The 15,326-nt window shown below is 36.1% G+C and overlaps 1 protein-coding gene across 1 annotated transcript in view; it reads right to left on the bottom strand.

Annotated features, from left to right (window-relative positions):
• MYO10 (myosin X) overlaps positions 1-15,326 on the bottom strand; it is a 155,985-nt gene that overhangs the window by 1,521 nt on the left and 139,138 nt on the right. Inside the window, exons 29-40 of the mRNA XM_039346765.1 lie at positions 13,542-13,635; positions 12,637-12,692; positions 10,880-11,022; positions 9,772-9,966; positions 9,308-9,465; positions 8,386-8,509; positions 6,988-7,285; positions 5,921-6,128; positions 4,384-4,520; positions 2,971-3,091; positions 1,803-2,258; positions 52-243 (exon numbers count right to left, since the gene is read on the bottom strand). Coding sequence (XP_039202699.1) covers positions 52-243; positions 1,803-2,258; positions 2,971-3,091; positions 4,384-4,520; positions 5,921-6,128; positions 6,988-7,285; positions 8,386-8,509; positions 9,308-9,465; positions 9,772-9,966; positions 10,880-11,022; positions 12,637-12,692; positions 13,542-13,635 — 2,182 coding nt within the window. The remainder of the gene's footprint in view (positions 1-51; positions 244-1,802; positions 2,259-2,970; positions 3,092-4,383; positions 4,521-5,920; positions 6,129-6,987; positions 7,286-8,385; positions 8,510-9,307; positions 9,466-9,771; positions 9,967-10,879; positions 11,023-12,636; positions 12,693-13,541; positions 13,636-15,326) is intronic.

The raw sequence follows: 15,326 nt of genomic DNA, 5'->3' as shown, positions 1-15,326 counted from the left end.
AAGGGAATAAATAATTTCAAAAATTCTTATTCAATTCTGATTTTCTCTCACCTCACTGGTTCCAAAAAGCAGCTCTCTCTCATCCACCACAATCTTGTACACATTAGCAAGTGGAGCTCCAAAGGAGAGAATATGTTCATACTGAAATATTTCCAGTGGTCTGCCTTCTCCACGCTTGTATACAGAAACCGCTTCTGCACTAACGCCCAACCAAAGCTCTTGAGGAAATCCTCCTTCTTTACACTAGGGAAAGAAAAAAAAATATTAAGATGAATGGTGGAAACATAGTATAAATGATACCATTCCCTGTTACAACTGTTCAAATAAAGTTGGACTGATCACCTTACCAGTTTTTGTATTATTTTTCAACATATATCTTCCACAATACTTTTCTCATAATCTTATATGCTAATGAGTCTTAATGAGTCAACTGCCTAATTCTTTTAAGTCGTAATGTTTTGCATAAAGATGCCTACTTCAAAAAGGAATTGAGTAATGGGTGTATATGTATGTATATATTACACAATAACAGGTAACGAATCATTATGTATTTAAAATCTCTTGGACACTTGTTTATTAAAAACACCTTATAAAATCTCAGGCACGGAAAATATCAAAAGATTATTTTCTTTTAAAGTTAGATTTCTTAAACCTAAAACCTTTCTAATATCTGGATGTCAATATTAAATTCAAAAAGTGCACAAAATGGTTGAGCTGTATGTGTGGAAAAATGGCAATTAAGATGGGGTATGACTACGTGTGAATGAGTAATCTTGAATTGCTGCTCACTGCATGTATAGATTGATTGGATTTGGATTTATTTCCAAACAGGAGCTCTAGAATGTGCAGAGGTACGAATATAGCACTTATCTGCTATACTCTTTAAAGCAGCCATATCTTTTCCCAGGATCAAGTGCTAAGTACAGAAGGTAGTTGTGTCATCTTAAGAAAGTGTATGGTTGCTTTAAAGAGTTGCAGATTGGTGCTATTATGCTACCATGCACTCCAAAATACTGTTTTATTTCTACACAGTGATTCCATTTTAAGGCTGTTTAAGCACCAATAGATTTGTTCCTCTTCTTATTTGCCAGTGTAGATTACATGGAGTTCTTGCTTAATGACCCTAATTGGGACTAGCAACTCTATCACGAAGTGAGGTGGTAGTTAAATGAGACATCACTTAAGTGCCCTGCTTAGTGCCAGCAGATCCAGCATCCCAGTTGCAGTCATTAAAAGAGACATCACATGAACATAACATGCAACTTCCTGTTGGCTTTCCCATTGACTCTGCAAAAGTCATAAATAGTAATAACATGATCATGAGTGCTGTAACTATTGTAAATAAATAGTAATAACATGATCATGAGTGCTGTAACTATTGTAAATGTGCGACGGTTGCCAAGCATCTGACTTGAGATTATGGACACATAAGATTGTAAACTTCAAGAACAAGTCCTAGGTCATTTTTTTCAGAGCTGTTGTAATTGAACAATCGCTAAACAAAAGATGTTAAGTAAGGACTATCAGTACTGTCACCTTGTTACAAAAACACTTGAAGCAGAAAAATAATTATTCCCTATGGCATGCTCTCTCCCTTCCTCTCTTTCACATAAAATGTTGCTATCATCTACTATTATCCTTTTCTCAATTTCTTTTTAAAACTCTCTCATCCATGCTAGCAAACAGTTCAGGAGAAGAAGGAATGTAGAAATTATAATGCAGACATTTTAAGTGTTTCCATTATAATATTTAGTTATAACTTCTTAGTCCATGATTATATGGTGGAAAGTTGGCATGCTCACCTCTACATCAAAGAGTGTTGACCCATAGCCAGGCCATTCCTTAATTAAATTCATGTACTTTGCCATTGCTTGTTCTTGAGTCATTCCCTGCATTTTTTTCCATTTCTCAATCATACTAGTCCTGGCTGCAGAGATCTCCTCCCTAATCCACATATTAAGCATCTGATCCTCTTCCATCTTCTGCTTAGTAACAGAACTGCTCCGGAAACTCCTTCTTAGAGTCCCTTCCAGAAAGTTATTCCGCTTCCTCTCAAACCTCTCTGTTGGCACAAAAAATTTAGTGGATTGAACAATACGAGACTTCAGCTTCTGCAAGGGATAAACATCTTCCATTTCTGGTACTGAAACATTGGATGAAGAATAGTCCCCTTGTAGATATTGGAGTCGCAAGGCAGCAAGGACCTGGAGGGTTTCTTCAGGAGCTGGAAAATGGCCCTGAATCACGGCTTCGTGTGCCTAATAAAAAGAAAAACAGTATTTTTTTCAGGAATGTATGTCATAACATTCTGAATTCTAAATCTGCTTCTGTAAACTAGTGACTAAGAGTTTGATAAATGAACTGGACCTGCCAGAAATTCATCAACTGCCAGGAACTCATCAGCTGATCATCAAAGCAGCAGCATTCTGCCTGCCCCTTCCTTGGTCTGGAGCTATCATTTGGAATACTTGTTTTAGTGGATTGTTGTAAATATTACAGTATGGTAAGTAGAGGGCCAGTTTGGTATAGTCGTTAAGGCACTAGGCTAGAAACCAGGAGACCAGGTTCTAGTCCTGCCCTAGGCATGAAAGCCGGCTGTGTTACTTTGCGCTAGTACTCTCAGTCCACAACATCAAGTTTGGGCAACAAGCTGGTTGGTCAAGTCCTGTTGCAACCAATGGAGCAACAGTTGGTTGACCCAAAAAAGTGGATCTTGCAGTCATGGGAAAACATTAGGAAGAAAATAAATTACAGTAAGATAAGTGGTATGAAGGACTTTGAAGTGCTTAAGGTATTTGTATATGTGTGGGTTTTTTGCTTTTCAAATTTCTATCTTATTATAGAATAACATCTGGGAAAAACAAATTTAAACATCATTTGTTAATAACTTCTTTGGTAGTTTCCCCTATTAATTTGATCTAAATGGCACTATGTATTACTCTGTGTGTCTAACAAAACCCCCTTTTTTACCTGCTCAAACATAAATGCAAATTCCACACCATCTTTCGGTACATGCTCAATGTCTAGGAAGCAGTAGAGTTTGAAATAAAATTTCCATGCTGCATAGTCACCTTCTGAAGTGGCACCAATCCTGGAATGACGACAACAACAACAACAATTGTTATTACTTGTATTCTCTTGTAGAATTAAAACCTATTTTACCTCTGGTTAAATCTGTATAATCTGAACTGTGTTTCAACAAAACAGTAAACCAGGACGAGAACTTTGCCTTATTCTCAAGCAGTGTGTGCTATACCATTTTCAGTCAACCATATTTGATTTGTCTTAACAGGAGGAATTAATTAAATTAATGAAGAAGCAAAAGCTTTCTAATATGGCCACATATTAGTTTATTGATCCCTTAGTCAGCCAGAGCTTGACACTACAGTTGGAAATTTATTTTTAATGCTGGTTAATAACAGTAACCATAATAATTAGGTTCACAATGAGGTGAAGTTTTTGCTGATTCATTGTGTGAAAATTTAAGACATATAATTAGACAGTATGTATAAATACGCTGCTCATAACAGCAAGCCATAATTCTAAACAATTCTGGTTTACCATTACATTCAAGCACAACTTAGTAAAACAATAAAAGCCTTCATATAATACAAGTGTGTATGAAAGCAATATTTTTGTATACAAGGTTTCTTCCTTTGTGAGCATGATTTTAAAAAAAAGCTATGCATGCTTCAAAAATGCTTTTACAGTGGTGTTTTGTACATGGCATGAGTGCAGTACTTTTTTTGCTATTCACTTAAACAGCTCAACATGGCTTGGGCTTCTTTATGAACCTCAAAAATGCAGCTAGTTTTAAGGAATCTACTTATTAAAGTTAATATGATTCTTAAAATTATGTCACTGTTTTTCAGGTTTGCTGGGAAGCGAAAAACGTTGGGATACTTCACTGAATGCAGAGAAGTGCTATGATTGCACACAGTCTAAAGTAAATCTTTCAAATCTTTACAGGGATTTGAATTAATAACTAAACGCTTGAGAGAAAATGAATGCATACTGAAGGCATTAAAATCTGAAGTATGTCTGAATGGCTCATCAATCTTAGCATAAAACATAACACTGTTTTTCTAAAGCTTCTTCTTATTGCAATCAATATTAGTGACAACAGTGGAAATATAATCAGCAAAGTTCTATTATGTCCAATATTGGTTAATTGTGCTTCTACAGATATACTACTTGTAGGAAGTCCTCTCCCCTCGACAATCCTGAAATGAGCAAATCCAAATGAGGAGGGACAGTAGAAATGCAGTGGATCATAAAAGCATCTTTTGGCAGAAGGGAGATATTATCAACACAAGTAAGAGAAATTCGGAAAGCTATTAGGAGAGAGATTAATTGCATGTTTATTAACAAAGACACACTTACTTTTCAAACTTTGCCAAGACATCAGCCACAACAGTTCTACTTTCAATAGCTTTATCTGTAATTCCATTGTATTCAAACAAGGCAAACATATTTCTGCTGTCTTCCATGCCCAAACCTCGAATTAATTTTTCAACAACCTAGGAGATAAAATAAAAAGATTGTTTGATCTTATCTTTTCCTCTTTATATATTTTAATCTTGACATTTCATATCAGGTTTGCAGGTATTTCTTTCTCAACCAAAGGCTGTTGCGATATAAAATTTACAACTTTTAATTGGCTAGCATATGGGCAATTGTTAACAGTTACACAAAACCAGATCCCAGCTTTGCCTTTTCTTCTCAGAATGTTCTGAATTTGTATACTAGACATATTAGCATACGAATACAAGATCATTTGTAAGAAAAGGTCATATATATATATATATATATATATATATATATATATATATATATATATATATATATATATAGTTGTTCCATTAAAATTATGCAGTTTGGTGTATATCTATATCTATATCTATATCTATATCTATCTATCTATCTATCTATCTATCTATCTATCTATCTATCTATCTATCTATCTATCTATCTATATATATAGTTGTTCCATTAAAATTATGCAGTTTGGTGTACAGCATAATCATAAGCCAATATAATATATATCACAAATACAACTAGTTCCACAGTTTTAAACTATTTTTGCTATTAAATTATTCTTGATATTTGTATTATTTAGTTCTGTTCTGTGAGTTGGAAGCTGTTGTAAATCAATCCGTTAATATGTTCACAATGTAAGATACGCAAGGCATAAATAAAACATGTCATTGTACATTCGTTCTTTAAAAACATCCTATATATTACAAAAAGATGGACAACCTACTTGCTCACTAGTAAATAACTAGGTCAATTTCACAATCTGTGTTATTCCACACACATTCATAACCCAAGAATACATATTGGGAAGATATACCCATTTTCAAAATGGCTAGAAATAAAAGGGTTTTTTTTTATTTCACAAGGAAAACTTGTCATATGTCATACTAATGAATGCTCAGTATTATAAGACAGTGGTAGTGAACCTATGGCACGGGTGCCAGAAGCGACACCCAGAGCCCAATCTGTGGACATGCGCGCCATCGCCCCAGTCCTAGGCCTTCAGCTGGGTTTTATAAAAACTTTTCGCTTTAGGCCCCCGCTGCCGTGTGCAAAAAAAAAAAAAAAAAATTCAATCAATCAATTTCAACTTCTTGCGGGAAAAAAAAAAGATCCTGCAAAGTTGGAATTGATTGATTGAACTTTTTAGTCCCACCCAGTCTGCCGTTACCACCGCAGCCACATCCACCCAATGGGCCACGCCCATCCAATGGGCCACACCCATCCAATGGGCCACACCCACCCAGTACCCGACGATGCATAAGTGGGTTTTGGGTTGCAGCTTGGGCACTCGGTCTCTAAAAGGTTCACCATCACTGTTATAGGATGTGGATTTCTAAAGTTAGTCATTATCAAATCCTTTTTCCATTGCAAAACTTCTCACCTCGCCAGCAGTGGTGTGAGAGTTAATTGTGATTTTACAGGAACCTCCTCCATGACAGTAGACAGTAGATGTCATTTCCTGTCTGTTGATCAAAGCTTCAATTTCATCCCTGGATGGCACAAATTCTCTGCCTTTGGTTTTTTTAAGGGATTCATAAATGAACAATGCGTACTTTGCCATTTCTGTGGCTGGGAATTGATCATGGATCCTGTGGGAGAAATATTAAACCTTCATTTTCTTGCTGAATTTAGTATTTTACCCTATATGCATTTATGCTCTGGGGATGCTGACCACTTCTTTCCAAACCATGGCTCCTTTCTTAAAGTTTCCTTAGGGTAGGTTAGTTTCATAGCAATCTCTCATTACCTCCTCCAAACTTGCCTATGTCTCCTGATTTGGATTTGTTTTCTGTGTGGTGTAGTTGGGCCAACAAGGCAATGTAAATCCTACTTGCATTGCCATCCCTATTGATTTTTCATGGAGGTACTTGAGTATATCTGCCCATTCCCTCCCCAGATATGAAAAATGAACTTTGAGGCAAACCATGGATCTATTATTAAGTTGTATTCAGAATAATTCTCTGTACAAGTAGTCCTTGACTTATGACTGGTGCCTGGTGTCTATTCAGAGCTATGATGGGTACTTATGATCTGATTCCAAAGTTACAATGGCTGTCTGGCAACCAATTTGCATCTATGGCCATTTACAGCATATCCCACAGTTGTGTGACCATGTTTTGTGATTTTTTTTTTTTTTTTGCCAAAACCTTGAATTTACTTTTTAGCAAAACCAGCCCATAGTGAAGAGATGGTTCACTTAATGACCACAGCAAAAAAAAAAAAAGTTGTAAGATTGGGCGAGTCACATGGGTGATCTGCCCCATGATGATCACGGCGTATGACTGCAATGGGAAGGCTCCATTATGAGTGTAAATTGTGGACTTCCATATTTATTTATCCCCAAAGGACCTAGATGCCGGGTAACATGTATAATAGCGTAGAAACAAAGCTTCATCCACCAAAGGGATTCCCCAAACTACCAACATTTACTGTCCTAGTTCCACTTACCTTTTAAGATGGAATTTCAAATATTTGAGAATACTACGGCTTGGCAAAAACATGCAGCTCATGCAAGTGAAGATCTGCCAGCTATATAGATTGCCAAGGCTTCCTGGATTAGGCATTTTGCAGGTCTGTTTGATGAGCTGACAGTACAATTCATCACGCAGAGGCCGTAAATCATGTCCTGTCTGGAGAATACCCTGAATAATGGGAATGGGATCTGGCACAGACTCCAGTTGCTGCAGAGAATTAAATATTTTGATAGCTTCGTCCTGCAAAGTTGTGTAGCCTTTGTCTCTTAGTACTAGAAAAAAGAAGCATGCAAAAGTACCTTAAGTTGACCAGAGGCCAAATAAGTTATTTCAAATAGGGAAGCATAAAACAAACTACAGGCAGTCCTCAACTTACAACAGTTCATTTAGTGACCGTTCAAAGTTACAACAACACTGAAAAAAAGTGACTTATGACTGTTTTTCACGCTTATGACTGTTACAGCATCTCCATGGTCATGAGATCAAAATTCAAACACTTGGCAACTGACTTATATTTGCAGCGTCCCGGGGTCATGTAATCACCTTTAGCGACCTTCTGGCAAGCAAAGTCAATGGGAAGATTCACTTAACAACCATGCTACCAACTTAACCACTGCAGTGATTCAGTGGCAAGAAAAGTCATAAAATGAGGCAAAACTCACTTAACAAATGTCGCACTTGGCAACAGAAAATTGGGGCTCAATTGTGGTCGTATGTCGAGGACTACCTGTATTAATATTCAAAATCAGAATTTACAGAAATTAAGTTTTCTTAAATTGTAAGAATTTAACAATTATTTTTTCTCTAAATGATACATTTTGCAAATAAAAAGTCTTTTTAAAAAGAATACATACATACATACATACATACATACATATATACATACATACATTCCTTTGGAATTGAATCCTGGGTGGTTCTGGACATCATTCCAAGCTAATAAAACTAATTTCCCTTTATAGGAACAGTAACTTTTCTAAAGTCAAGTCATTACCTATTTTATAAACTCAGATTTCTTGAATGCAGTCAAAATCTTTGTGAGGATTATGAACGAATCATATCTGAAACAATTGGATACTAGGCATTACTTTTTCCCTAGTTTAATATTAGCCTAGAAATTGGAAATATGAGAGAAGAGGTAAAATAATCTGGAAAATAAATAAAAAAATCACTGCACTGAGTACATGTGAACTATTCTTGGCCTACCTGCACTGTTTAAACACTGTATCAAGACTGCAGAAGAGACCTTATCAATGGGCTATGCAAATGAGTAAGATCTCTTGAGAGTGTGCACAGCAAAGGCGCTTATTCAGAAGTGGGTTTCTGCCATAATAGCCTGGCATATCTCAAAGGCTTCTTAATCAAAACTTACTATTCAGATTGATGTCCCCATAAGGAAGGGGCAATAGTGGAGAATGAAGGGGATGTTGTGTATAACGAAGAATTGGGTTCCTCTTATAGATCTGTTCGACAACTTCAGGGTTCAGGCAATTCTCCTATAGAAATGTGTAAAAAAAGATTACCAAGAGTGGAGTTAGAAATAATAGAATTCTAACTGACTGTGAAAGATCAGTAGCAAACCAAATTATTTAAAAATACCAAAGGAGAAAATAGCAATAGCGATAGCACTTAAACTTATATACCACTTCACAGTGCTTTACAGTCCTCTCTAAGGAGTTTATAGAGTCAGCATATTGATCCTGGGTCCTCATTTTACCAACTTCAGAAGGATTAAAGCCTGAGTCAACCTTGAGCTGATGAGACCCAAACTGCTGAAATGCTGGCAACCGGTAGTCAGCAGAATTAGCCTGCAATACTGCATTCTAACCACTGCGCTACCACGGCTTTTGCCAAATGACTGCCAGAAGGACATGACCGGTCTTTAAATTCCGATTTGCAGCCCATGCCTTATTGTGAAATTCTATCTAAACTAGCGGTGCACAAATACATATAGACCGCAATTACAAAATGATCTGGAAATTTAAAAGCAGAGAAATATTACACGCAAGATGTATATTTAAACTGTTCCACAACTTTGGGGGAAAAAAATCTTTATGAGAGCTTTCCTTGACCTAACGACCTCTAGATGGCATCAGAGCATGATCAGTATAAAAAGGTAGAAAGACAAATGGTGCTGGTTGGGTTATCAGTAGCTGAACTATGCTAGTAACAGGAATGACAAATCAGAAAAACAACAATGAATCGCATCTGTTCCTAAACGTTATGACAGAAAAATAATATATAATGTAGTAGGTTGCCTCTCTCTAATGATACTTTCCACAGTGCAATACTACCTTAATGTCTTGAATAAGCTGCTGTGTGGGAGTATCAATTGCTGCTTTTGTGTCAATCACATTTTGGATAGCACTTGACCAGCGAGTGGCTTCATTCAGTAATTTGGTGTAAAGGCGGTAACAGTGTTTGCGTCCGTACACGGTTACATTCCAATACCCTAAAGCAAGAATAGATAAGTGAATATTTTGTTACTTCACTTTGAAATATAATCTGATATCCCTTAAAGCTGAAATAGCCGAATGAAACTAGCTCTGATTAATCCAAAGAAAGGCAGCTAGTATCTCTTCTACCATGAGTAGCAAACCTGCAGTGCTTTTAAATGAGCAATCAAAATTATATAGAGACAGTGTTTTCTGCCTATACATTAGACATGTATAGCTCCAATGTAACTTTTAGATTCTTAATGGTCGTATTATTAGCTGTATTGACTTAAAATAAAAATTGTTCCTGAAGAATTAGGTACCTGTTTCTTTAAAGATTTTCTCATCGGGGGGCACAGCAGAACAAAGGCTGTTTAGCACCAGGGTGCCCAATTTGAGGGCATTCTTCTCTGAGCTCTTGTAATAATCCAAGGAATTGTGTGTCAGAACAAACCAACGTTTCTTCAGTTTCAGTGATGACATTTTTGGACTGTTCTTTACCTCTTTATGCAACCACCCTAGACAGAACAAGAAAAGGCACTTTCTGAGTTCTCTGGAAGTTACTGATGTCAAAAATAGCCTGCCTGGATACTCATGAAACTGCCTATATGAGTAAAATGCTTGTTTTTGAATATGTTATATGAGTGTTTGGCAAGATGCTGCCTGGCTCCAATACAGTGACGTAGATACAACAGTAGCAAAACTTCAGTTAAGTCTCAAATACATCACTTGGGATGGGTTTGGGCTTTCCCCCCTTTTTTTTTGGAAAGAGTGCAAGCTGCAGAACTGTTCTTCTACCCCTACTTTATGTCTCTGCAGTTGGTTCCTGTTAAAGGAGACCTAGGGAGCAGGAACATAGCAGATCTTTGTCTATGAACAAATTGGTATCAGAATGTTACCAATTATCATGCAAAAGAAAAAAATTTTATGCCATAGTCTTTCCAAAAACTGAGGAGATTGACAACTAATCTCCTCTGGTTTAGGTAAATGATTTTGCAGTGATGAATTCCAGCTCTGTGCTAACATCAAACCATTATACAATTCATTTTCTGGGTATTTTTCAGAGCTGTCCTTTGATTTTAGTTTCTCAAACTATATAGACACTAGATAAATTAGTTAACAGTTTCCTAAACAATCAATTTTAACTCAACCAGTTGAAGGAAGCCTATTTTCCAATTGTGCAGGTATTGCTTGACCAGCTGTATCTAGCTTAAAACTATCTAATTTTATTTTGATATCCTTATATGATATCCAAAATAATCTGATGCTGAAGATAAATATCTCATCATGTTTTATGAAAAGGGTGGCTCTAGAGTTTAACATGGAAAAATGATAAATCTTTGTTCTTTGTCAATTTTGTAATCATCCGATTTTAGCAAGGAACATTAAACTCTGCTCTTGCAGGAGATTTCTTTTTTGAGAAGTTCTTACCTCTCACTATGAATTCTTGTCCTTCTACTCGAGTGTCCCCTTTGGATCGCTGTAGTAGAGTGATCCAATGGTGCATCTCCTCTGGTGTATCCGCGTTGCAGTGCAGAACCCGATTAGCAGTGATGATCACAAATGAATTGGGTCTATGCAGGAAAAATAAAGGAAAAAAAATGCCTGTATGGTAAACATGAGCACTGTTTGGAATCACAACAAAGTCTATCTGACTTATAGATGTTGTCATTATAAGCCCTTCTCTCTGGTATGTACTGTGTAATGGGCCAATGCTGAATCATTTTCGTCATCAAGTTGTTCTTAAAAATCACATCACTTAGCAGTCTGGCACCATCCCATAACTTAGTTTTTTAAATATTTAAACTCTGTAAAAACTCTATTATTCTTGTAATGCATCTGATTGTAATTGATACAATAGTGAGAAAAATACCTATTTTGAACTGGTTATGACAAGCAAATGTCCCTCTGGCATGAAGTGCTTGAACAATGAAGTTGGAAAACTGAGACTCTAGCAGAAGAGTCCATACAAGACCCTAAGTGAGTCCCTACAGCAGAACATTTGAGCTATCTTTTTCACACAGAATCTGCATAGAACTAAAGGTATGTATGTATGTTAAAAGTCAATCTCTAGGATTAACTATCAAATTAAAAAATATCAAAAATATATAAACATTTTAGGTGTCATTAAAATGTAATATTATTAATAGCCTCTTAAAGGAATGAAAAATTGCTAGTGTAAAGACCAATTTTAAAAAATGTAGGAGAATATGAAGAAACTATAGGTCTATAAAAGTTGGACTAGGCAAATTTATGGGAAGTAGATGTAGAAAACACAGTGAGCTGGGGTTGGCTAAATGCAGTCTACATCTTGAGGGAAGTTTCGTTCCAAATATCCTTTGCTGGGGAAAAGCTTTTGTATCCCTTTGCTGATCCTCCTAAAGCAGAGATGTCAAACTCGCGATGTCATGTGACATTGTGCGACGTATCAGGATTGTTTTGCCATTGCTGGTGGCTGAGGCTTCTGCGTGATGTGTCCGGCCTATGGGCCGGCAGTTTGACACCTCTGTCCTAAAGTATCTGGAGACTACTGGAAACATAATACTGCTGACCCTTGGCCTCCAATCTGATATAACCAGGTTCCTCTAATGTCACTGAATTGTATATTTTGATTGTTGCAATTGTTCCTGCCATGTAATTTGGCTGCTGACTTGTAATTATTTAGGGATGTCAAAAAGGAGGGAGGGGTTAAATTGGACATTTGTTTTTGAAAGATCTGCTTCCTTTACATATGGCAAATCTATTCTGAGATGGAGTGGTGCTTCAAAAGCAGTTTATGTTGTGCTAATAACAGCCCTCTCATATATCTCAATATAACTACCAGCTCCAGTATGTAAATCTACATCAGGGGTCCTCAACTGGTCAATGGCCTGTTAGAAATCAGCCTGCACAACTGGAAGTGAGCAGTGGGCGAGTAAGCGAACTGAAACCATCCCCCCCCCATTATCTTCCATGAAGCCAAAAAGGTTGGGGACTATTTTCCTACATGATTAAATCTGTAGCCAAATAGCTTTACCTGTTTCATTTTCCTTGGGGGCTATGAAATTATGAACAGTATTAGTCTTCTTTCCATCAATTTCTCAACTTATATAATCTCAAGAACTAACGAAAGTTGCTGAAATGTGTAATAGTTTCGAACAAAAGCCTTAGCAATAATTATGAGCCTCAGAAGGGACAACGAAACTTACCGATCTGGACTATCAGATGCACAGACTGAATCAATCAGCCCTACATCTAGTGTGCCCTGTGTAAAAAAAACAAAAACAAAAATATTGTGTTTATTGACCATGGAATAGAAACAGCACAATGGATAATGACTGAAAGCTGAAAGTAAAGCTATTCAAATTGTAATATATCAGCTATAGGAGATATTGCAAACAAATACTAGTTACATGTGCAGTGGGAAAACTTATATTGGTATGACTTATTTAGTAAGGCACAAAGTCTACCCTGTTTCAGGCTTCTGGTGAAAAGATAAAAACACTTTGCAAATAACAGATTGCCGCTGTAGTATTTTTTAGATCCCACCCTATATATTCCTTGATATGTTGAATCAACATTTCTAATGCTGCCAAGCCCTTTTCAAAGTTTCTGTTCTTGGATTATTTCTATCACTTCTAGGCAGTGGTGGGATTCAGCCGGTTCGCACCACTTCGACAGAACCGGTAGCTAATGTTTTGTTGCCCAGGCCCAGAATGGATTTCCGGAAGCAGCATCCACACAGAGAACCGATTGTTCACAGATTTGAATCCCACCACTGCTTCTAGGCCACTCTTTAATCTACTCAACTAATATTACAAAGACAGCCTGCATATGCATGTACAGTGATGGCTATCATGCTGATCGCCAATTATACTATTTGGTAAATGTGTCAAAGTTGCTTTGTGAAGCAGGGAGAATCTATCACATGTCATAGTGAAAACTTGATTTCAGCCCTTCCAAAACTGGGCATCACGATGAGGGTAATGGAGAAGCCACCTAATGTATAGCCAAATTAATACAAAAGCAGCTGCTCTAATACAGAAGCCTCACTGACAATTAAACCCTTTAAACATTTTTAGAACCAATAGAGAGCCCTTTGTTCTTTCCTTACCATGGCGTTCTGTGGATTGGCCTGCTCATCGTGCATTTCTCTGATTTCCTGTTCTGTGGAAGTGTGAACTTGGCTCAGGACACTGAACCACTGACTGCAAGAGAAGACAGACAAATAAATAAATAAATAAATAAATAAATAAATGGTCTCACTACATTTTTCAATAGTACTGATTTTTTAAAAAAATGAACAAAGCCCTCTTTGATGATTACAGGAAAGGCTCTTTCCTGCAAAGCTACAGAACATTGACATTAATTAATTTGAAAAAAAAATCTTTTAGTCATAAATACCAAATATAGATTCTGTGACAAATAAATATGTCATAGAAATTATTTCCCATTAGGAGGAGGCAAGGCTCTTTTATAAAAAATTTATATCCTCTTTTGATTGGGACATCAATGAATATCATAGATTGAATTTTTTGGGTTTTTGTTTTGTTTTACATGACAGTTAAAAATAGACATATTGTTGATTTCTAGAGATATTTTCAGCATTATTTTCGTAATCATGAAGAATGCTAACCATGATAATTATTTTGATTTAGCATATAGTGCATCATTTAAGTCATGGTTTCATATTTTATGGTTAGGTGTATGAGACTATTAATGAGACTATTAAAAAGATTCTGATTTTTGTTAACTGAAGAAACATTATTTTAAATAAAATGTAACTAATAAATTATCAGATTGACTCTATCCCAACATTTTTTCATTTCACTAATTAGTTCTCAGCTACTAATATTATATTGCTCCCATCCAGTTTCCATACATAAAGAAAATGTCCTTGAATTTTTTATACTTTCACATCGTTCTCCTCGACTCTGTAATTTGTTTAGTTTCTGGCCTTCTCCACATTATTCTGTTTACATTTCCTGTAGCTGAAAAGCCCCTGATGAATGTCACAACCTGCATTTTAAATGTCTACACTTCCTGGAACTAACATTTTCAGGGCATTAAGCAACTTAAGATCCCTTATAAAGATAAAAGTAATTCATAAACCAACATTGCATATGAATGAATGCATTTCCTCTTGAGTACACCACTCATCATGTTATGCTATAGGTTATCTACCCAATATCTTGGCATTCAGAAAATGCACTGTAACTTTCCATTACTTTTCTTTTTCTGTATAAAATGGGCAACTTTCTGGGGGTCAAGATTATCTATGTGGGTGTGAGAGATCACTAGGAAGTAGTGATGTCACAGCCTAATTTTTTTCTCCACTAATTCCTCTTTGCAATTTTGCCATGTCTCCAAACGTTTTTCTTCTTTGGATTACTAGGTGTAGTTAATAATAAAAATTATTAATATGTCACATTCATCTGACATTTGTCTTTCAAAGCAAAGGCAACATACAAATATTATTTTCTCCTTGCTACAAGACGTGATTTGCATAAGACTGCCCATTTGTACACACACCACACACACACAATTTCACTTATTCACTTTTATTCACAGATCTGAAGGTGGCTTTTGGCTAACTAGAGAACAATTATAAGCTAATCATTAACTTTCAGGTAATGTTTCTATTTAGAATACTTTATGCTAATATTTGAGCAAAGGTAAAAAAAGATAACTAACGTTTTCATAATCAGAACACCACTATTAAGTTTCTATATATTTTTTAGGATGTCCAGGTTACAAGAGAATATCATGTGATAGGCTGAAATTAATTTGCCTAAAATAGCTTTGTTTAAATGAGTATACAATAAGCTCAACTTAAAATACTAGCAGACATAGCCAAGAGTCAAGACAATGTAAATACATCAGGGCTTTTTATTAGAAA

This window comes from Crotalus tigris, unplaced genomic scaffold (assembly GCF_016545835.1).
Source record: "Crotalus tigris isolate CLP2741 ecotype Arizona unplaced genomic scaffold, ASM1654583v1 scf7180000018018.2415403412:4055106, whole genome shotgun sequence".
Lineage (NCBI taxonomy): Eukaryota > Metazoa > Chordata > Lepidosauria > Squamata > Viperidae > Crotalus > Crotalus tigris.
The sequence above is the reverse complement of the archived record's forward strand: the minus strand, read 5'-3'. Positions and strand labels throughout refer to the sequence as shown.